Genomic DNA, 24,390 nt, shown 5'->3' on the forward strand with positions numbered 1-24,390 from the left:
GATCCAGAAATTAAAGCCGCAAGGGCGAAGGGACAAGACACACGGCGGAACTGTATAAAGAAAAACTAGAGCAACAAGGTGAAATACAGACGAGGAGTGGAATAATATAAAACAATAATGTGGAAACAAATAACTGAAAGGGATGGGGGGAAAAAAGAAAAGAGTGACGGGGCAAAGAGTGTGCAGAAGAGATACATAGATATAGAAGAATGATGGAGAAAAAAGAGGAGAGGAAATACAGGAGAAAAAGTTGGGAGAACAGAAAAAAAGTACAAAAGAATATGCAAAGAAAAAAAGATGGAGAAACAGAAATAATACGAAGGGCAAATCAGGGAAATAAAAACAGAAAAGGATTTTTATAAGGTGATAAACATTCGAGAAATAGAACAACTGGGAGGGAAATGCGAGTAGGAGAATGGAATCAACATTTTTCGTCAAGTTACTACAAGGAAAGCAGGACAAAGAGGAAGTTATGGAAGAGGTAGGAAGAGAGGAGGTCGAAGGACATGAGATAGCAAAAGAGATTGAGCAGAAATTAAAAAGACTTAAAAGAGAAAGCGACAAGGAGAGACGAAATACGAAATGGAGGCTTAGATTTTCGCCACAGATGGGGGTCAAGGAAAGGATGAGAAATCTAGTAAACAATGTACGGAAAGAAGGGGGTTTAAATGCGCCAATCTTCAAAAGAGGGAACAAAGATTTTGTGGGAAATTAAAGGGGAGATACTATAATGACTACGGCATATAGAATCTATGCAATGATACGGAACGAAACACTAGAAAGAAGAATGGAAGAGAAGAGGATGTTGGAAGAAAATGAGCTTCAGAAAATGAAAGGAATCGATTGACTGCATATGTGTATTACACAGATTATTGGAAAAGGAATTGGTAAAAAAGGGCGGACAGGTTTTCGCGGACAGAGTGGAAACGTATGGAAGATGGGAAAATGGGAAAATTGACAAAAAGTTAAAGGGCACAATCAGGGAACTACTCGTATATGGAGAGACAAAATTGACAGAAAGAATAGAAAAGATCTGATTTAATGTCTACTTAAAAGACATGGAAAAAGTATCCCGAGGGAGAGATAGTAGTGGAAAGAAGAAATATATGGCCCCTGGATACTCGCACGACGCAGTAGTGATCATGGCAACAGAGGTCGAACAGATGAAGGAAACGATGGGAAGAATGGAGCAGTATTGAGAGGTTAAATATAGAAAAGTTGAAAATGAGAGAGGAAAGACTAGTAGTGGCAAAAGCAGAGCTGGGCAGTATTCGATTTTGTAAATACTTTTTAGTATTCAAATCCTTTAAAGTATTCAAATACTTTGTAATGAAATACTTTCATGGAAGCAGTATTTGTATTTGTAACTCAAATACTTTCACAAATATCTAGTATTCGAATACTTCGCATAGTATTTGAATACTTAACCTTCCCTTTTTTACCAAAAATCGTCTACTCCAACATTTCTCGGGAAAACACTTTTTCTTATTAATTTTGATGCGTAGAATCCAGACGATTCGTACTTTTTCGATTAGATTTCTCAATCAAAAGTTATGGACTAGAAACCAATTTCGAAAGAGAATTCAAAGGGCTGTAACTTTTGAACTAGTAGCCCAATCTTGGAACTGTTTGAAATTATGGATTCTACAGGCCACATTCTATAAGCAATTTTGTTTGCCGGTCGGTCTCAGACAATTTTTTTTTCCGGCCTCAAAAAAAGGCAGTACTTTTAAGTTATTCAAATATTTGAGAACAATTTAGAAATGTTTAGGGAAAGTTTCCATTGTCACAAAATCAAATATAAAAATCCGATACATCTGAATACCGAACTCGATAGTCTACGTAACTTAAAAACAATAGGGACCTTTCTTATATCCTTAAGACCATATGTACCAATTTTCAAAGCGATCGCCCGTTTCTAAACAAGCTATCATGCACACGGACAAACGGATGGTCAAAAATGGATCTGTTCCAAAATCGCTAGGATTAATTTCAGAAAGGCGTACGTATCATGTGCACGACGTACGATCGCTTTGAAAATTGGTACACGTAGGTATTCCTAAGGATATAACTGGAATAAGAAAGGTCCTGGTAGGTAGCTCCTATATAATAATATAATAATAATAATACGCTTTTACTCCCCTTAAATTTGTATATAGCAATAGAAATATAAAAAAAGCTAACCCCATACAAAGAATAACTTGATTTTTTAAGTAGTATTAAGCCTTTTATCTAGTATACTATTTTAAATTTTTAATGTATTTGAGTGACAAGTATTTGAATACTTTTTACTGTATGATAGTATTAATGAATACTTCTGAATAGTATTCGAATACCTTTGAAAGTATTCGAATACATTTTAAAGTCTTAAGTATTTGAATACTTTTCAATGTATCTGTATCTAGTATTCGCTTGTGCTGGACGTAAAAGTATTTAGTATTCAAATACTTTTTGAAAGTATTCTGCCCAGCTCTGGGCAAAAGAAATTAAATATTTAGGGTACAAAATGGAAAGAAACAATTAAGTAAATGCGCAGATAAGAGAATTAAGGAAAACGGGCGTGGAGGCGATGAGACAGGCGTGGGGAATTGGAAAGCGGGGGTTCAAGATTGATTTTAGAACAAGAAAGTACCTGTTCGAGAGATGTGGGGGTGGAAGTAGAGGCGTAGGGCGATAAGATGTGAGGAAAGACGGGATAGAGAGATACAATTGGGGAAAGAATGCTTGGCAACGAGGATGAACACGAAAGGAATGTGGGAAGAACCTTCCTGTTTTTCAATTGACAGGAAAGTAGCCGATTCTTATACAGGAATTGAATAGTACGAGGAGAATTTCAGAAAGAGTCTCCAGGGGTAACGTTCTTAGTATGTTTTCGTGAATTGCGTCCAGTCCAGGAGCTTTGCTTTGGGGATTTTTGGCGCTTGTGCAAGGATGTCCTGCCTATAGTGACCACCAGTCGTTGAATTGTCGGAAACGCATTTCGGCGTGGAGGGATCGTCGTCAGGAAAGGGGATATTTAAAATTTTGTCTGTTGTTTGCCGTCCGGAGACAGTGTATCTGTCACCGTCGCAGATATTGGAACAAGGGTCGAAGGAAGCTCGCTTTTGAGATAATATGCGATATACTACTCCCCAGGGGTTAGCCGATATGTTTATGGAGAGGAGAAAGGGTTAGTAATGAAGATGTGGTGTCGAGAATAGTGGAGAAAAGAAAGTTGCCGAACACCATAGCAGAAACAAAAGTTAATTAGAATGGGCATGTATTAAGGAATGACTGTTGGTTGAAGGAGGTGTTAGAAAGAAGAGTGGAAAGGATTCCAGGCGAGGAAGAAGAAGAATGACAACGATCAGTGGGTTTATGGGAAAGCTATACGAAGATTAAGAGTACCACTGAGGATCTATTTTTCATTTTCATCAATAATAAATTCCTTGCTTACGTAATTCCTTAATTGTTAGAAAATGTTAATTAAATGACGTAGATATGACTGCTACTCGTGGACCTCTAAATAAACAATTTAAATAACTAACGCAAAAATATGTCTCAACAGCAACTCATCGGCTATTGAGATTCTGGAAGATAATTTTTTAAATAAAACAGTAGAGTTTTAGGTGATAAAGGATTGGAGACCATGGTTGTAAAATATTTCTACGACTCGTTTCATGCACAAGGTATACCATCTCAATGTTTTTAATTTTATTCAATAAAAAACCTTCTCAAACCGTGAGAGGCTTGTTACATTTCGAGTTAATTTTATGTGAGAACAACTAATGTAGATTACAAATTATAAAATTCAATGTTGATTATCGTTTGAGACCATTGTAGCTTTTAGAGCGACGAAATGCATACCATCTCGTTTATATCGTGCTTCTTCGTTCATCTGGGATTTTACATTTTGATCTTTGTGGGTGCGCTAAGTGCGCTGGTACGGCCTCCGCAATTGACGCGAGAAAAAAACCGTGTGGGATACCCGCCACTTTACAGTCGATTGGAAACGTTTGTATCGCTTTACTTGCTCGGAAGGCTGCGAGATTGTTTGTCGAACCCAATTTGTAGTGTACCAGGCGCCGAAGTTGTTTTGAAACAGCGCGTGTTTGAGAAGGAGGGTTGCATTTCTAAGTAAATCCCTTTAGTTTTCCGGACATTACTAATAACATCTTTCAGTTTTAAATTTACGGGACGTAGAGTGAAATGCATCAACATGGTTTCGTACAACTACCTTGGGTTCGCGGAAAATTGCGGAGGAGGCTCGGATTTTGCTATCAAGGCAATTTACGAGAATGGACTGTCGACGGGAAGCACACGCCTTTTGTATGGTTCACTGGATATCCACAGCGAGCTGGAAAAACTGACCGCCGAGTTTCTGGGAGTAGAAGATTCACTATCCTGCGGAATGGGCTTTGCGACCAACTCGCTTAATTTACCCGTTATAATATCGAGGGAGTGTCTTGTATTAAGTGACGCAAAGAACCATTCCTCAATTATTCTGGGTGCGAAAATTTCGGGTGCTACGATAAAAGTGTTCAAACACAATGGTACATGTTTACGCAAAAGTACAAAAGCTGAAGCGATGTTTTCTAGATGTCGACCACCTAGAACTCCTACTGAAGGAGGCTGTATATTACGGCCAAAATCGGGTAGGGGATTACAAACCTTGGAAGAAGATTTTTATAATAGTTGAAGGAATGTACAGTATGGAAGGAACATTCGCACCATTACCGCAGATCATTGCTCTTAAGAAAAAGTATAAGGCGTATTTGTATGTAGACGAAGCTCACAGTATTGGAGCCATGGGAAAAAGTGGAAGAGGCGTTGTTGAGTATTATGGTTGTAACCCCAAAGATGTTGATATTTTAATGGGTACGTATACCAAGAGTTTTGGAGCGGCTGGCGGTTATATCGCAGGGTCCAAGGCGTTCATCTCACATATGCGGTCGAATAGTTACGCGTCGAAATACGCATGGTCCATGTCACCCCCTGTAGCCGCACACATTGTGGGGGTACTTAAAATACTTATGCAAATGGACGGCACGACCATAGGCCAAACTCGACTCTCAACTATGGCCAGAAACACCAAGTACTTTCGGCTCAAGTTACGACAGATGGGACTCATTATTTACGGATGCGAGGACTCGCCAGTGGTACCGATACTCTGCTACTTCTACTCCAAAATGGCGTACGTCTTCAATCGATAGATTTCCCTTGTTACTGTCTTCTTTTAGCGCAATGGTTAGAAACTTGAGGGAACACAAGGTCGCCGTTGTCGGTGCCGGTTATCCTGCTACGCCTTTCCTAGAGGGGCGTCTGCGAATTTGTATTTCAGCGTGTCACACCAAGGAGCAGCTCGATTACGTTCTGGAAGTCATCGCAAAGGCCTCAAATGAGTTTGGATTGTTTTATTCCAAACTTCCTCGAAGTAATAGATTCATTGAGTACTAAAAGCTATAATTTAATTAACGACACCGTGCGTGCTCTATTTTTGTGTATATGTATTTAATCATTATTACCTGATCTCTATATAATATGGTACTGTTATTCATGGAAGGATTATTCCATAACTCCAGTGATTAGCTAACGGGTTGAGTTTCATCGAGAGGTGTAGAAAATAAACAGCCTCAAATAAAAAATTTTTCCATACAATTTATGGTTTCTCACAGCACACTCACCCTTATTGGGAGATAGACATGGTAATCTCGCATCAGGAAAATACTGTAACGTGATTTATAAATTCGGGTTCGATTTATATCAATATTTATTAAACAAAACTAAAACACTATAAAAACTGTACAATTTGTATCGACTATTTATATCACACACTTCGCAATTTATATTTCCGCGCTCTATGTTTCATTCGTACTCGATCTCGTTCGGTAGTAAACTGCCGCGATGTTCGGTCCGCAACCATTTATACACGCAAGCAAGTCCAGAACATTCGCGTAATTACCAGATACGTTGCAAACATTCCCACTATCGCGCGCCTAGAAAATTCCAGAGCGCCAAAGGCGACGTCATGTCTGGAGCGTTTCCGTTACAATACTTATAAGTATAAGCGAGTATAAGTGTAGTACTGGTGGTGGGGTATACGATAAGCAGCACACATTACATCACAAAATCAACTCGACGAGCTTCCATAATATAATAATAATAATAATGCAAGTGCGCATATTAGGCATATCATCAATTTTGTATAGACAATATTACGATTTCTAAATAGTTCATTTCCGCGTTTTGAATAATTTCTTGTATCGTGTATCTTGTTTTTATGTGATAATTAATCGAATTTGAGCTATATAATACAATGGATAATCAAATTTGGATGAAAGAATTACGAAATAGTTTAATACGCCGCCGTTTCAACCCATTGTTATTCTAATGTGAGACAAAGTTGCGATAATTAACGGGTTTTTTTAACTGTTACACAATATATACAATGGAAGGCCATGTCGTAAATGGTATTTCGATTAATACAAAAAAGTACTGCTCAATTAATATACCAAACAAACTTACAGAATCCATAGAATATACGCAAAATGTACGTACTTAAGGGTCTACAAAAGCTAAATCAAAATAATCCGTTAGAGTCTCTACAGAATTTACACATCTATTGTGTCTACAATCGTGAAGCGTCTGTGGGTCTGAATTGGAGTAGGGCCATGATTGAACCAGTGTACAAAATTGTGCGATTAACAAGTAGTCAAAAGACATGGCATGTTTTTTCGTGTTAATAAACTTTCGATAAGGACGATCGGCTTTAGTTAAGTAGCCGTTTCCCATAAGAACCGTGGAATCAGCACCGCCTTTCCCAGGAAACGAGAAAGCAAGATCAACAGATTGTAATTTCATATTAATGTAAAATGACTTAAAATTCATTCCTTGTCTGTACGCTTTTCAATAAAGTCGATAGTTTGTATAATTTCGCGTTTTTTAAAAACGAGAATCGTTTCGGCGAATCTATAAGTGGCGCAGTCGGTAGGATTGTGTGGAAGTGATTTTTGAACTGTCCATCGAGTGACCAAATTTCGCTACCAGGGATTTCAAGCCCATAAACACAATCTCAAAAGGACCAACGAACCTAAGGGAATCGATCCATTCATCTTTCATCGACTACAAGCATCTAAGACAAGCAATCGGGAAGGAAACGGAGACCACGGAAACGTAAGTGCCATTTCCTTTCGCCCTTACTAACCCTCTGCTTAAGGTACTTAGTTAGGATAGGTAGGCGTTAATGATTACGCAAGGAATATTGAGAGCTTTATCAGTCTATTGAAGACAAAATTAAATCAATTTCAATTACCAATACATTTTTTCAAGATAATTTAAATATATAAGTATAGGAATTGCATATTTCCTTTATGAGTAAGATTGAAGAGTTAGTAGAAAAATTAAATACGGTAGGTACTCACATTAAGCGAAACTAGTACAAACGATACTGCAGGTACAAGTAGTAAAATGCAGACCGCAAGTAACGATAAAATTAATTGGAGTTTTTTCAAGTCTAAGTTAGAAAGTATTAAATCTTATGATGGCGATGCCAATACGTTAACCAAATTTATTGACGGATGCGAAAGTCTTATTAGTGCGTATAGTTCACTTAACGATAATGAATTAGATAAGCACATTTTTCAATGTATACGGGGAAAACTAGAAGGAAAAGCTGAAATTCTGGTGAGAAATCGATCAGAACTCTGTACTTGGTATGATTTAAAAAATGCCCTTATGCGATGCTTTGCAGATCGAAGAGATCTCGACTGTTTGATCCAAGAATTAACTAGAGTTCGCCCTAACAGAGGCGAACACCTGCTCGATTTTGGTACCAGGTTACAATTACTTAGAAGTAGCGTAGTGCAAAGAATAAGTAACGATGGGTCCTTAACAACCGCCGAAAAGTTGTGTCATATAAATTACCACGATAAAACTGCGTTGAATACATTCATAGCAGGTTGTTCTGGCACTCTTAAAAATAATATGTATTTAAAAAAGCCGGATACCCTTGAGGATGCAATGGCTTATGTTTCGGAATTTGAAAATTTTGAAAGACTGTACGGTAACGTAGGAAATGCTAATAGCCCAGCGCACTTTCCATTTCAAAGACAAACGCAAAATCCCCCCTTACAAACCAGGCCAAATTTCGAAAGGTTTCCACCCCGAAGAGATCAAAATTTCGGTTATAATAATTTTAATCGACCTAACTTTTCGACATCTTATGTCAGACCATCGTGGCCCTCTCAACCTATTGATATTCGTGCAAGACAATTACCTCCTAGGAGATTTCCGACTAATAAAGAAGTATTTGGTCCGCTCGTAAATGTCTTCAGGGCAAATCAAACCCCCACGCATCAACTTCCCAAAGCTACGGCAATGTATGGACTTTCTAGGAATTCTAATTCGTTTTCTAAACAGCGACCATTGCAATATAATAATCAGAACCCCAATTTCGTTTTTGAGGAGCTTCATAATAACGAGTGCGATCAAATGCAATCGCAACCGCATTTTCTTAATAACTATTTCATTCCGAAGGGTCGTTTCACGCAGAAACAGACATCCAAAATAATTTCACATCTGGAGAGAATTTCGAAACCAATCAAGATGCAACTGAATACGATGCCGGCATCCAAAACAAAAGGGCAAATTTTCGCGGTCCCGGCCTATTGGAAGACCAGACCTAGTAGAAATCAATATTGCATCGGCCAGCACGCTACCATATATCGAAATTAAACAGCCTAACGTAAAATTACTCATAGATACAGGTAGCTCTCGTTCTATGCTAAGACCGTCAATTGTTGAAACTTATTACCCTCATTGTATTTACCAGCATAATAATATACTTAAAACCGCCACAGGCAGCGAAAATACACGATTTCAGGCAAATATAAAGGCGTTCCCTGAATTTGGCACAAATTACGAAATTAGTTTTATCCTTTTTGATTTCCATGAGTTTACTAAACATGGGGTTGAATATCGACCTAGTCAACCGAAAATTAGTAGGACAAAATTTGGAAATACCCTTTAAATACCGACGTCCCCTTGAAATAAACTTTTCTGTTGCGTTAAACCCCAATGAAAAAATTTTGAGAAAGGTGCCAGTTGATATTTGGCAAGGCGAAATTATAGTTCTCATCAGCTACAAGAAATAAAATGAACTCAGGAAACGTTAGAAATAATAATATCCAGCATTTGATACGGACGCAGCATATGAACTCCGAGGAAAAGTCAAACATAATTAAACTATGCCAACAATATTCAGATATTTTCTACCAGCCCGGAGACCCATTATCGTTTACGTCGAAAATTAAACATGAAATAAAGACAACGGACGAACTACCGGTCTACACGAAATCATATCGTTATCCGTATGTCCACAAAGAGGAAGTACGCAGGCAGATCGACGAAATGTTAGAAAATAAGACCGTCCTCCAGCCCGTGGTCTTCGCCGATTTGGATTGTTCCGAAAAAATTGGACGCAACCGGAGTGCAAAAATGGAGAATAGTCGTAGATTATCGGAAGGTCAATGAGAAGACAATTTCAGATAGATACCCAATTCCAAATATCAACGACATACTAGACAAACTTGGAAGAGCGCAGTATTTCTCAACCCTCGATCTTTCAAGTGGTTTCCACCAAATAGAAATGCACAAAGATTCGGTGGAAAAAACGACATTCACAGTGGAAAACGGTCATTACGAATATAACAGAATGCCATTTGGACTCAAAAATGCCCCGTCCACCTTTCAAAGGGTGATGGATGAAGTTCTAAAGGATGTACAGAATAAAATTTGCATGGTATTCATGGACGACGTTATAGTGGTAAGTACCAGTCTAAAGGAACATATACAAAATCTAAAATTGGTTTTCCAAAAACTTCGAGAAGCAAACTTAAAAATACAAATCGATAAATGCGAATTTTTATGCAGGGAAGTGGAATTTTTAGGTCACGTAGTTACTCCACAGGGAATAAGACCCAATAAAAAGAAAATAGCAGCCATTCAAAAGTACCCAATCCCAAAAACTCAACGAGAAATTAAATCTTTTCTAGAATTGTTAGGTTACTATAGAAAATTTATTGAAAACTTCGCCAAAATTACAAAACCCATGACGCAGTGCTTGAAGAAGAATAGTAAGGTCGAACACACCCGGGAGTTCTTGGATAGTTTTAACACATGCAAGAATATCTTAACATCTGAACCTGTCCTAGCATATCCAGATTTTTCTAAGACGTTCGAGTTAACTACAGACGCCTCTAACTATGCCATATCTGGGGTTTTATCACAAGGAAATCATCCCATTTCATACGCATCAAGAACCCTAAACCCTGCCGAGGTAAACTATTCTACCATAGAGAAGGAGTTATTAGCGATCGTTTGGAGTTGTAAATATTACCGACCTTATCTTTTTGGAAGAAGATTCATCATATATACGGACCACAAACCTTTACAGTGGTTAATGTCAATGAAAGAGCCAAACTCTCGCCTGGTACGTTGGAGACTCAAGCTTGAGGAATTTGACTATGAGATTAAATACAAAGCTGGAAAAGGTAATTTGGCAGCGGATGCCCTTTCCAGAAATCCCGTCGACCTAAATGCTCTAGAAACTGAGTCCATCTTCAACAACCTGGGAGACTCCGATGAAATCATAGAAGATTTTCTGCAAAATACGGATCAGATACTACCAAATTTAGATGAGAGCGAAATTATGGAAGTTTTGCAACCACTTACGCCTGGTTACGCTTCGCCTAAAATTAAAATAATTTCAGATATTCAAATAAATCCCCCCAATAATCAGCAAGAAGGAAATTCGGAAATTGATACCGTACATTCGTCAGCCGAAAACCCAATCCAAGGCATGCCGATATCCGAACGGCCCTTAAATATGTATAAAAATCAAATAATAGTTACAGGTGGAGATTTGGATAGGATTCAGGTTAAAGTAGAGAAGGTATTCGATAATAATAGGTTACAAATGGTAATATCGCACACAGATCCCGTCTCACACATTGTACAATTTTTCAAAGAATATATTAAACCAAAACAGCAGTATGCAATATTTTTCAGAAACGAACAAATAGCTCATACTTTCACAACTACACTTCAAAAATATTTCAAAAACTCTTCATACAAATTAATTCACACGGTAAACATTTTGGAAGATATACAAAATATCAATGACCAACAAGAAAAATTGGAATTATATCATACCACCAAAACATGTCACCGAGGCATGAACGAAATGAAGCAATCACTCGGGCAACGCTTTTACTGGCCGAAAATATCAGCGGACATCGAATCCTATATCGATAATTGCGAAATTTGTCAGAAAAATAAATACGATCGTAAACCACTGGTAATAAAATTTAATTTAACACCAACTGCTTCCAAACCTTTTGAACATGTACACTTAGATACATTTCGGATGGATTACAACGCATATGTCACAATTATCGATTCATTTTCGAGATATGGACAAGCATACCCCCTCAAAAGTGTAACAGGAACCGAAGTAGTGCGGAGAACCTATTTAACTTTATAATGCATCACGGTCTACCTTTCAAAATTACGACAGATCAAGGCACAGAGTTTAAAAATAAAGACCTAGAAGATTTCTGTAAGTTATACAAAATTGAATTGCATTTTACCACCCCAAAGAATAGTAACTCAAATTCCCCCGTAGAAAGATTTCATTCATCAATAGTTGAAGCTTATCGTTGTTTAAAGCAAAGGCAAAATTTACCAAAATTCAAAAGGGTCCAGTTAATAGGAGAAACTGGAAATAAGTTAATAACCAATAAGACAACATATCATAAAAGTAGCGCTAGGAAACCCATATCTGATAGTAAACAACATTTACAGGATGCGAATGGAGCAGATAGCGCCGATACTGCTATTCCTGGTACTTCAAACCAATCTGACTGACCAAAACGACATTCAAATTACCTATCTAACCAACCCTATTCTACCCCTTCAATTAGGTAAAGCTAGGCTAGTTTATAGTAAACATACATTTTTACATTATGTAGATTTAGAACACTTAGTTACACAAATAGAAAATATAGGAAGTTACTTCAGTATAGTTAAGGAAAATCTAAGTAAGTCTAATGCAACTAGTTATATAAGTTATCGCGGACTATCAGAAAATTTGCTTTCTAGAACTGAATATCTCATAAAAATAACCTCGAATAAATTTCAAAATTTACATCCACGTCTTCGAACTAGAAAAGGTTTAATAAACGCAGGCGGAAAGGTAAGTAGATGGCTTTTCGGTACTTTGGATAGCGACGATGGCGAACGCTATGACCATGCAATCGCTACTTTAACGCAAAATCAAAATAAATTAGCAGATGAAATGAAATTGCAAATCTCACTTTCAAAAGGCGTAATCGATAACTATAATAAGATTATCACCTCCTTCAATAAAAACCAAGAAATATTTCAGCTTGGCTTGAAACAGCTCCAATCTACGGTGGAAAAAACCATAAATAATCTACAAGAATATCTTAGAGTCCAAAGCATTTTACTGCACCTTAATTTCGATTGTCAACATTTAATTATGTTTCTAGATAATTTGGAAGACGCCATCACATTTTCAAAAGTTAACGCGCTACATAATAGCATTTTATCAGGTCTTGAATTAAAAGAAATGTTAACTTACTTGAGTACACTTTACGATCAATCGGAAATACCGAAATTCAAAAATAGTTTATGATATTATCAATTTTTGGGCACACAGGTTAGCTTTTCAGATACAAAAATAATATTTGCTATTCATGTACCGATACTAAGATCAGAAACCTATTCTTTTTATCACAATTACCCAATCATCCAGAACCAAACCATATTCGTCCCAAAATACCCTTACATGGCGCAAGCGCAATCAAGGAAACTGTTCCCAACCGAAACTTGTTCCGCAATTGAAGACCATTATTACTGCATTGAAGAATTCTATCATCAGGACGATTGCCTAAACAAAATACTAGATGGGATCCAACTCCAAAACTGTCCAACCCTAGAGGTCCACTTTCAAGAGCCTATCACAGAACAGGTAACCCGGGATATGGTCCTAATCTTCACACAAAAACCGGAAGAATTAACAGCAAAATGCGAGTCCGACCACAATTTAGTCATCAAAGATCCAGTCCTTATAAAAATTCCCGATGGATGCGAAATTCAAATCAGAGAAAAGAAGTTTTTCAACGATATGAAGATTAAAAAATCTCGAGGCATGCCTTTTGAATACCTCTACAAACGAACATACTGTATTTAACATAAATAGAAGTACCTAGATCTGCAAAGTGAATCAAGCTTGCTTCTGAAGGAACTTTTATTGAGGGTTGCAATAAACAAAGAGAACCAGTAGTTACCAATTTACCTACAGCAATGACTGCACTTTGGGAAGAAAACTTATTTACGTAGCATAAATACAATGTAATCGTGCTGTACTTATGCGTAATTAATTATATGAACGTGCGGTCAGAACAATTATTAAAGTGCAATATATGACTGTAATTAGTTATAAATTACAAAACCTTCGTTGCCCTGTACAATTACATTAATTTAGCAAATAGTGCACGGCATTCATGTAATCACTTGGTATGTAATAAACAAAAGACAACAAAATAAATTTATAGCTTAAACTTTAGCCAGAAGTACAGGGTGGCGCATGCAAAACAAGGTAGAGCAACCAGTAATTTCTTCTGAACAATCTGACAACCTCTAAAATTGGAAATGTCATGATTCAAATGAAGCGTTTTTTTTTGCAACGTAGAATAGGAATATTCTTCAGCAGTACTCTCAGCAAAAAAGATCCGTTCCTTTTTTTAAATATTACCCCTACCGCTAGCGATGTGGATTGTAAAATAACGCTACTGCTGCTTGAGTATTTTATTTAATACACCAAAATATATAATTTAACAAGTGTTTTCGTTTTCAAACACTCACAAAATTCAAACAAGTTTATGCAATATTAAAAAAAAACATAAAAAAACATAAATGACAGGTAATTTTACAAAAATATTTGTAAATTACGTAAAAAACATAAATTACTAATAATTTTACTGTAAAATTACGATTTTTTAAAAAAAATGGCAAGTTACATAAATTACATAAAATACCATAAAAAACATAAACAATTGGGAATTTTACACTTAATATTACGCAGTTTAAAAAAACTGTAATTTCACGTACTGCTGGGGGATATTCCAAACCCCCCCACACCTCCCGTAACTATGTTCCCCCATAAGAGTAAAGTAGGTACGATGGTGTTTTCTTGTAAATTATTGTATGAGTGCTAACCATTAGATTTTTGTGTGGAAGGACATGTTACCTAGAGGTCTTTGGGGTATAAAAAACCCCCCAGTAGTATTCCCAGCAAAAGGGGAATAGATCATTTTTTTTTAAATTACCCCTAGTAGTGTCATTTATTTATTTATTATCCCTCTCTTGTTCTGGACCCTCAACAGGTTTATGCCTAATTACAGAGTGGCCCGCATAATGCTTTTTAGAGGTGCCTCTGCAGAAGGTCGTAAGTTGTTCTATACTACTCCGGTATTTACCTTACGAGTTAGGAAAACTACAGGAAAATCTAATTCGGAGCAGCCGGCAGACTGCCCGAAACTGGTCTAAGGATATTCCCATCTCTGCCACAGATGAAAAATTCACCTCAATCCAGGTTCGAACGCCCAACCTCCGGATTTATAGCCCAACGCTCTACCATTGAACCAGCCATTGCGAAAAGATAATCAAATCTGCGTTATGCTGGAGAGTATTCGATACCTCCCAGACTATCGGTACTACGTTCTCCAAAAGCTTAAAGTTCGATGGCGTTTTTTTCGCAAGGTACGTATGAGTGCTAACCATTACGTAGTCACAAAACGAGTAGAGATAGCTGTTTAAATCTCTAGATAGGCGAAAACGCGACCTAAGGCTCCGGTTAAGCACCTTGGAAAAGGCACAGAATGCCAAAAATCTGTGTTAAATACAAAGGATTTTTTAAACCAGATCCAGTGACGTACAATCTGTACAAAGGAGGTTCGGAAAATACTGGCAAGTTCTGTAAATAGTCTGCACAGAAAATAGAATATCTTGGGAAAAGTCTGGTATGCTTTGTAGAGCCCAGAAATCTCAGGAGAAACGACCTGAGGATTGCTATAATGTTTTGTGAAAAGCTTTCAGATACAATGACAAATTGTTAGATGCTCTACAAAGCAGTAATAGTGCTTTAGAAAGCACCCAAAGGACTTTGGCCTTTTTACAGCTTTCGAGAGAGTCACAAGTCTTAACTAAAGCTTAACAGATTCATGATGAACAGCCGAGACGTTCAAAAAAGATGTGTGAAAGATTCTAAGAATGCTTTGAGAGCTTCTTGAAAACGTTGAAAGCTCTGGAAAGCTTCATGTTTCACTGGAAACTCATTTCCAGAGATTTCTAGTTTCTTTCCGGGACATGGCGAGCTTTGGAAGCCAAGCCCAAAAAGCAATGTTGGAGGCTAGAAAGCCTCAAAATAGTGGAGGAAAGGTTTTGGGGTGTTGAAAAGCCTTTTAAAAATTGAAAAGGCTCACCTCATGCTACCAGACAGGTGATTGGACACAATAATCAATATGCGCTCTTCAGTTTTTTACCTCCACCTTTTAGAGAACACCTGAAGATGACGTCAAGTCGAAACATGTAGTGTCTGTGTCTTGCTCTTTTTTACACTTAATTAAATTGTATGGGAACGGTTTCGAATCCGTTTTTTTCTAATTTTAATTTTGAGTTCAGAATGAACTTCATGATACCAAAGTCTTAAATTGCCTTATTTTTCTATGACTTTCTAGAGTTTTGCCCGATTTAAAAATTTGTGAATTCACTGTTCGCAGCTGCAATTCTCTGTGAAATATAACCACTCACCTAATTTCTTACTGCGCCGACTGGTAAAATACGACCACCATTATCTCTTTCTCGCTCAAACTTACTAAAAAGATTAGAAATAAATTGCTTACTTTTTCTTGGTGAACCCGGTGGCATTTTTAGGATATTTAACTCTTGGGGCATAGTGTCACAGTACGACTTACGGAAGTTGTGCTAAATTGTTCGTTATGACTAACGGATTTTTTAATGCAGCAAAACCCCAATTTCGATAGACAAATAACTTGAAAACAAAAAAATATAACGAACCCATATTTCTTTGTGGTTCTGGAAAAATCCGCCTGCCTGAAATGCCCTCAAAAATGTGTAAATTTTGGAAACATCTGAAATATAGGCAGAGGGCCTAAGTGCTTCTAGAAGCACGAAATATCTAGGTAGTTGTTTTGTGCGTAGATTTCAAAGAAAGTTCCGAAAATGTAATGACCCCCGGGTACCTTACAGTGTACGTAAAGGTGACAGTAAATTTCAAGTAGAAGGAGAACTACAACTAATTTACGGATCAATAATGAGTTTTTTAAGACGTACCTATCGTGCCTTCGGTAATTGAAGATATTTCCCAGTTTGAGTTCGTAGCTGATGCACTTTTAATTGTAGATTGCGCAATGGAAAGTATCCCATTCGTTACGACCGTCCTGATATGTTTGGGATTTTATATTCTGAACTGTATTAGTGCCCTAAGTGAGTTCCTATTTCCGCACAAAGTGGTTCGTGAAAAAAATCGCGAAGGTTATCCTCCGCTTTACGCCCAACGGCAAAGGCACGTCACTGACTTCCTCATCCGGAGAGTGGTCGATTGCTGGAGCATCCCGACGAGTGGCGTTCCCGGACCGGAAATCGCCCTGAAGCATCGCGTCTTTGAAAAAATCGGAGGACTACCGAGGTACTTGGCGGACCGGGTGAGACAACCTCTAGGCCAGATTTCAGTTTTAGATACACGGGCGAAAAGAAGAAGTGCCTCAATTTGGCGTCGTATAACTACCTGGGATTCGCCGAGAACTCCGGGAGGAGTACGGAGTTTGCCATCGGCGCGATCCACAAGTACGGCATGTCCACGGGCGCCACCGCGCGGGATTACGGCACGGTTGAAATCCACAGGACGCTGGAAAAGCTCACGGCCGAATTCGTGGGGGCCGAAGACTCTCTGGCGTGTGGAATGGGATTTGCTACTAACTCGCTTAATTTACCCATGCTCCTGTCCGAAGGCTGCCTGGTTCTTAGTGACGAGCAGAATCACATCTCAATGATTGTTGGGGTTAAAGTCTCAGGCGCATCGGTTAAAATATTCAAGCACAACGGTAACTATCACCTTAAACTAACACTATTCTAAAATTCCGAATCCAGATGTCTTCCACCTGGAGCGACTGCTAAAGGAGGCCATATACTATGGACGGAACCCCTTGGGAGAAACGTACGAGCCTTGGAGGAAGATTTTCATACTAATCGAAGGAGTGTACAGTATGGAAGGTTCAACGGCGCCTCTACCCGAAATCATTGCGTTAAAAAAGAAGTACAAGGCGTATCTCTACCTTGACGAAGCGCACAGTATAGGAGCCATGGGAAAGAACGGGAGAGGAGTAGTAGAATACTTCGGCTGTAATCCAAAGGACGTGGACATATTGATGGGCACCTACACCAAAAGCTTTGGAGCCTCGGGAGGTTACATCGCCGGTAGCAAGGAGTTAATTTCGCATATGCGGAGGCAAAGCTACTCGTGCAAATACCCATTTGCCATGTCCCCACCGATTGCAGCGCATATCGTGGACGTGCTCAACATTCTCATGGGGAAGGATGGTACCGATTTAGGCAGGGCGCGGATAGCCTCCTTGGCGAGGAACTCGAAGTACTTCCGGCGCCGAGTAAACCAACTAGGTCTAATCACTTACGGATCCGAAGATTCGCCGGTCGTACCGATCTTGTGCTGCTTTTACTCTAAAATGCTGTACGTATCCTGGATCGGAAGTGAACGCCACATTTAATACCTCTTCTAGAGCTATGGTCAGATTTCTGCGAGAAAAAGATATAGCGAGCATTGGGGTCGGATATCCTGTAACGTCTCTTCTGGAGTGTCGCGTACGTATTTGTCTATCTGCAAGTCACACTAAAGAGCAGTTGGATTACGCTTTGAAGATTATTTCGGAAATAGCGGGTCCACTGGGATTAAAGTATTCCAGGCAACCAACCAGTAAACAGCTAGTCGTTTATTAGAGTCAAATAAAAACTTTTTTTTCCTGACCTATCCGATTTTCTCTAATTTTCCAATTTGAAAGTATTCCAATCGATCGCACGGGCAAAGGGTGATTTGTTTCTTGACTAAACGCATCAAAGCGTTCCCTAATAAGGAGTTGACGTGAAACCGCAATGGGAATTTCTAAAATAAGAAAACTTTGCGGTATTAATTAAAAATCATGCATTAAGTAAATAGTTAATGGACTTTCCAATCGTTAAGAAACGGATGCAATATAAACCAGAATCGTAACGCTAATTAAACTAATTGCTTCTAACAATTGGAAAAGTTGATTGACCGTAACGAACAAAAAAAGTATAACTCATATCGGTTGATCCATGACGCAAGTCATTTCCGAACTCAACATAAGAAACGCGAAATGACTCCTGAACTTCGGAGAAGGATTTTGATTCAATTTGCACAAAAAATTAAATTTTTTTCAAAATTTTCGCTTCTCCTTTTGGCTGTTTGGTTATTTTCTCTCAGATTCTGTAAATATTTTTCAAAATTCCTGCCTCAAGATGACGCTGACCTGAATGAGAAAACCTAACCTCGCCGAATGTGGTGTGTTTTTAGAAAAATTTTCTTTGGGATTGCAGAAGAAAGAGCACTATGAATGGATTTTCCAAATTTCCACGAACGACAATAAAGGTGATTTTGTTTTATAGTCGAGACTCCGAAAACACTTCCCGAAATTCCCCCGGGAACAGATAAAAGCTGAAGAGGACCAAAATACACTTCATTTTCTCGTTTTCTTGAAAGATTCATTCGTTATTTACGTGTTCATCCTGATTTCTTTGACTTTTCAGTTCTACTTCACGATTCCTTTTCAACTTTTTGACCCTTCCCCCAGGTATGCTCATGATTTCTTCATGCCCCCTTCACGGCACGTCTTTCATGGTTCCTTCATATATCCTTGACGCCTTTTTTGTTTTCCTAGGGATGCTTCAATCTAGTCTCCTCCTCCTTATCTGTTTGCATTAGTCACTCTTGCTTCACGGCTTTGTCGCGTCCTTTTCGTTTGCGCCTCACAACTCTTTCTCCCCCGTATCTCCTCAGCTTGTCCCTTTAATTTCCTGTAAGCCTTCAAAACTACTTCAACATCCTCCACTATCACCGCTTCCTTTATTTATCCTTCGTTTGCACCCATTCCCAGGAAAACGTGATGCTTCATCATTACCTGTTTTCTGAAAATGCTTTTTTACCCCGCAAAACCCCCTAGCATTACAAAGATTTGATTATCATTTCCCAAAGCTTACTATGACAATGCTAGGGGTAAATTAATAAAACAAGATCAAGTCCTTCACTAAGAGTACTGCTGGTGGCTAGGGGGAAACAACTTTGAATTTTTGGTGTACACTTTTTTGATTTAATTTGAATTAACGTGAATTAATTTGAATTAGCCTGAATTAATTAGAATTAACGAGAATTAATTACAATTAATGTGAATTAATTTGAATTAACGTGAATTCATTTGAATTAGCCTGAATTAATTAGAATTAATGTGAATTAATTTGAATTAATTGGAATGAACGTGAATTAATTTCAATGAACGTGAATTAATTTGAATTTACGTGAATTAACGAGAATTAATGTGAATTAATTTGAATTAGCTTGCATTAACATGAATTAACGTGAATTAAGATGAATGAAAGTAAATTAATTTGAATTTGATTGTTTGGTGTACACCAAAAATGGTACTTGTTCCCCTTAAGAAAAATTCGTTTCTAAAAATCATCGATTCCTGAAAAAACTGCCCTTGTAAATCCCCAGAAAAATCGCTTGAGATTTGGTTGCGTTTAAAAATTTGCCCTTGGAATATTTCACCCCTAAAGGCTTGTTCCCGGAAAAGTTTCTCACTGGAGATATTCGCTGTAGAATAATCCTCATCCTGAAAATGTAGCTTCGAAAAAAATCACTTTGATCTTCAAAGACTTGTTCCCGGAAAATTTCTTCTGGGAAAATTCCCTATGGAAAAATTCGCTTCCGGAAAATAGGCTTGAAAAAGTCGCGCTGGGGATATGCGCACCGGAAAATTCTTTCCTGGAATGATTGTATAACAAATTTTTGTCCTGGAAATTTAGCTCCGAAAAAATCGCCCTTGGAATACTTGACGCTTAAAAACACGTCTCGCCCTGGGAAAATTCGCTATGGAAAAATTCTTGTCCTGAAAATTTAAACACGAAAAAATCGTTTTCGGTAAACTGTTCCCTGGAATACTTGCGTGAAAAGTTTGCCACCAGAAAATTTAGTCTCGAAAAAATCTCCGTTGGAATATTTGACCCACAAACACTCGTCCTGATAAAATTTGCCCTGGAAAATTCGTTTCTCGAAAATACGCCGATTCCTGTAAAAAAAATCGCCCTTAGAAATCTGGAAATTCGCTAAAAAAAATCGCTCTCATAAAAAAAGGCTCGTAAAAATCTACCTTCGCTATAATACTTGCGTGAATAATTCGTTACCAGAAAATTTTATGCACTCTAAAAATCGCCCCTGGAATATTTGACCCCTAAAGACTTGTCCTCCAAAAAAAATATACAAGGCAAATTCGCTATGAAAAAATTGCCTTTTTAAAACGCTTCCCTGTAAGATTCAACCCGTAAATTCATACAGGGAATAGTCGCCTCTACGAATTTTCCTCCCGTTGCGTGAAAATTTCACTCCCCAACAATGTTCGGGCGCTTCCTGGAAAACTTCTTTCCTAAAAAATTTGCCTACCGAATAAAGTGGTTATTAGAATATTTGACTCCCAAAAACTCCAAGGAAATTTGTTCTGGGAAAATTCGCTAGGAAACATTCGCTTCCGAAAAATTTACCTACGGAAAATGTCGCTCTGAAAATTTAAGATTAATAAATCTGTCTGGTGTACACCCCTATGTATTAATTTGAATTAACGTGAATTAATTAAAATTAACGAGAATTAATGTGAATTAACGTGATTCAATTTGAATTAACGCGTGAATTAAACTGAAATAACGTGAATAACTTTGAATTAACGTAAATTAGGTTGAATTAACGTGAATTAATTTGGATTTACGTGAATTAATCTGAATTTACGAGAATTAACTTGAATAAACGTGAATTAGCATGACTTTGCGTGAATTATTTTGAATTAACGTGAATTAATTTGAATTTAAATTTTTGGTGTACACCAAAAATGGTACTTGCTTCCCCCTAGGCTGGTGGGACTCAGACCTCCCGGCACTATTTCCTTCTACAAAAAATCTAATAGTAAGCACTCATACGATAATTTTCGAAAAATCACCGTCCAACTCACTCTATCCTTGTGGGACAACGTAGTACAGGGGGTATAGGGGGTATGGAATATCACCCAGCTATACGAAGATTTGGTTATCTCTTCGCAAAGGATACCATGACAGCGTTAGGATTAATGATCATACGATACTTAGCGAGAAAACGCCATCGAACTTACTTTCATCTTATGCGAGAACCTCGGCGAGAACGTTACCAAGGGGTATAGAATACTTTTCGTAAATGTTACGATGACAATGCTAGGGGTAATATTAAAAAAAAAGATCAAGTCGGCCTTTGCTAAGAAATCTACAGTTTTAAGGTGCCCTAGAACCGCCTGGGATTGGTAGTAACAAAAGACATTAACCAATAAACAATTAATCATGGCTGTCGAAATTAACGATCCGCCATTACATAGGTGGAAACTAATTAATTTCACGCTTCCTTTGTGCCTTTTTCTTGTATGTCTCCTTTATATATTTTTAACGCCTCCTTTGTTCTTTCTCGATGCTTCTATTTAGTTTCCTTAGTACATCTGTTGTCCATGCCATCTGTTTTCATTCCTACTTCGACACTTTGTCACGTCCTCTTCATGAGCACCTCATGATCATGCTCTGCAACTGCCTCACGCCTTTTTCATTTACATTTCGCATCTTTTCCTTTTGCGTCTCCATCTTTCACGTCCCCTTTAAAGCTTCCTTTACGTCTTTTTTCTGTACCCCTCCATCCACTAAACTTTTCCATCATATCCTCTCCTAATGCGTCTCTTTCATCTGCTTTCTTGCTGACTTCACTTATCATTCTCCCCTTCGCTTTCTTTATTTACCATTAAATGCTCTTCTTTGTACCTTCTTAGCGCTCATTTACGCTTGTTTTTTAGGTCTCTTTCGCGATACTCTTCAACAAGCACAAGTTTCTTTCATTAACATTGCTTTCATGGCTCTCCATTTCGTACATACCTACCCTGTTGTGGCGGATTTGAATTTTTAGAGGAATTTCCGTCCGTCTGTCCGTCTATTCATCGTCTAACTTTAGAACGAAAAGAGACAGCAATGTCAAATCTTCGCCGACCGATTTCTTCGGGTTCAAGGATCAGTTCCATCAGTATGTTTCCAAATGCGAGCTGAGTAGCGAGAAAAATTCCCCTTCGGAAAATCGTATGCAATTATTCGTACCTTGTTCAAGTTTTTCTTGCAGAAATCAGTAAAGCATTTTTTTGGTGGCGAAAAAGAAAATAATTTCCCAGAAAAAATATTGGTTTTCGTGACAACTGGATGATTGCAATCGAGAGACCGAGGGATCTGGGGGGTATGAAGCACCCCCAGCCTACAAAGATTTCAATATATTTTCCCTTCGTAAAGATTTGGTTCTTTTCTTATCTTTTCGCAAAGGTTACCATAACAGTTCTAGGAGTAATTAAAAAATCAAGTCTTCTTTGCTGACAGTACTACTGGAGGGTATTCCATACGCCCAAACCCCCCGGTGCTATATCCTTCCACTATAAACTCTAGTGGTTAGGACTATCATTTGCGAAAAATCTTCACCGAAACCTCTTGTGGGAAATGTAGTACCGGGGTGTCTGGATGGTATGTAGGTAATATGGCAATATTAAAAGGGGGGGTCAAATTCTCCTATACTGAAGATACTACGGGAGGGGGAGGGGGGGTATTCCTTACCCCAAGTCCCTCCGGTGTTATGTCCTAGAAAAAAATGCAACTGTTAGCACTCATACGATAATTGGCGTGGAAGAAGCCGGTTGGGGGAGGGGGGGGAGGGATCTGGGTGTAGGAATACCGCCCAGCTTACGAAGATTTGATTACCTTTTCACATGTTACCATAACATTGCTAGGATTAATATTAAAAAAATCAAGTCCTCCTTTGCTGAGAATACGGTTGGGGGGGGGGGGTTATTCCATTAACAATTGTAACTGTTCGAGACATGTTCAATAAACAAACTTGGGAGATAAGCGATAGCGACAAAGGAGCTTTGTTTGTGTTTTGCGATAGCGATAACCTTGATGAACGACGAAGGCTATTCAGCTTTTGCGAAGATTTGCAGCTACAAGAACGACGAAATTTTACGTTGCAGACCATGATAACTACGAAAGCTTTCACGAAGATGTACAAATTAAATTCGCTGAAATGACATGGTGCTTTTTAACATTCACGTTCATTGTTGCCGATATTCTCTCCTAATGTTGTTCGCTTATTCAATCCATGATTATTCTAACTTGGACTGCACGGCACATAAATAGTGAGAATACATACAGGGACAAGCGTAATAGTTATGTACAGGGCGTGCTAAGGATAATTTCTTTGAAGGAATTTCAAAGGATTAATAGTCCAGGAAATAGAGGGTTTTAACTTGCAAAATGAGAAGTAGTTCCAATTTCTTTTGCTTGTCATAGTCATCTGGTGGTTAAGAATCTAAGTTTTCGACCTTCCACCCCTTGTGCTTCCCCCGTACCACCCCCAAAACCTTTGAAATTTGGTTGGTTTCTTAGTTTTTCAATCATATCTTTTTATAGGTTCACTTTACAAAAAAATATTGATTTCAGAAATTGTAGACCATAAAATTCTACATAATTTTGATGTACATTACTTTTTTTGTGAAATGTTTATTGAAAAAGATATAGAACTTCAAAGTTGCTTATATTTTTAAGAATTCTGAAATTTCTATGTAGATGTTTTAACCAAATTTTATACTTTATCTCTATAATTAAGAGTTTTATGAGAAAATATTTTGAATGTATCGTGGTATAAATCCCCCTACCTTGCTCCCTTACCAAAGGGGATGCATAATAATTCAACTTTCAACCCTTGCTAGTGGGGATATTTGAATCACTGTGAGATTGTAGGGCTTTGTAATATACGTATGAAATAAAAAACATTGTTTCACTTCAGTTCGTCTTCTCCCCTCCCCCCTCCCTTCGGAAGGGATGAATATTGCAACCCCTTGTGGCGATTGATAAGTTAGTCAGAGAGTAAGTACAACGCTTATTACGTATATTTTCTAATATTCT

At 38.0% G+C, this 24,390-nt stretch overlaps 2 protein-coding genes across 2 annotated transcripts; both read left to right on the forward strand.

Moving 5' to 3' along the window:
* The first annotated feature begins 415 nt into the window (after window positions 1-415).
* LOC116178307 (serine palmitoyltransferase 2-like) lies at window positions 416-5,778 on the forward strand. Its single transcript, XM_031497773.1, has 5 exons — window positions 416-481; window positions 3,830-4,116; window positions 4,162-4,532; window positions 4,579-5,173; window positions 5,220-5,778. The coding sequence occupies exons 1-5, from the start codon at window positions 416-418 to the stop codon at window positions 5,434-5,436; spliced, it is 1,536 nt and encodes a 511-aa protein (XP_031353633.1). The 3' UTR covers window positions 5,437-5,778.
* Window positions 5,779-16,373: 10,595 nt separating this feature from the next.
* LOC116179383 (serine palmitoyltransferase 2-like) lies at window positions 16,374-18,111 on the forward strand. The gene is made up of 5 exons (XM_031499173.1): window positions 16,374-16,430; window positions 16,486-16,771; window positions 16,816-17,186; window positions 17,233-17,830; window positions 17,880-18,111. Exons 1-5 carry the CDS (start codon window positions 16,397-16,399, stop codon window positions 18,094-18,096), a joined length of 1,506 nt encoding a protein of 501 aa, XP_031355033.1. The 5' UTR covers window positions 16,374-16,396; the 3' UTR covers window positions 18,097-18,111.
* The last annotated feature ends 6,279 nt before the right edge of the window (window positions 18,112-24,390 follow it).

This window comes from Photinus pyralis, unplaced genomic scaffold, assembly GCF_008802855.1.
Source record: "Photinus pyralis isolate 1611_PpyrPB1 unplaced genomic scaffold, Ppyr1.3 Ppyr1.4_LG8, whole genome shotgun sequence".
NCBI lineage: Eukaryota > Metazoa > Arthropoda > Insecta > Coleoptera > Lampyridae > Photinus > Photinus pyralis.

What these genes read in the sequence shown, in the direction of transcription:
- LOC116178307 (XM_031497773.1), top strand. Translation starts at nt 416, where the DNA reads ATGGAATCAACATTTTTCGTCAAGTTACTACAAGGAAAGCAGGACAAA. An exon ending in AAGGAGGGTTGCATTTCTAA is followed by an intron (nt 4,117 to 4,161) that starts GTAAATCCCTTT and finishes AACATCTTTCAG; the next exon opens with TTTTAAATTTACGGGACGTA. An exon ending in TACTTCTACTCCAAAATGGC is followed by an intron (nt 5,174 to 5,219) that starts GTACGTCTTCAA and finishes GTCTTCTTTTAG; the next exon opens with CGCAATGGTTAGAAACTTGA.
- LOC116179383 (XM_031499173.1), top strand. Translation starts at nt 16,397, where the DNA reads ATGAGTTTTTTAAGACGTACCTATCGTGCCTTCG. An exon ending in ACGTACCTATCGTGCCTTCG is followed by an intron (nt 16,431 to 16,485) that starts GTAATTGAAGAT and finishes TTTTAATTGTAG; the next exon opens with ATTGCGCAATGGAAAGTATC. An exon ending in TGCTTTTACTCTAAAATGCT is followed by an intron (nt 17,831 to 17,879) that starts GTACGTATCCTG and finishes TACCTCTTCTAG; the next exon opens with AGCTATGGTCAGATTTCTGC.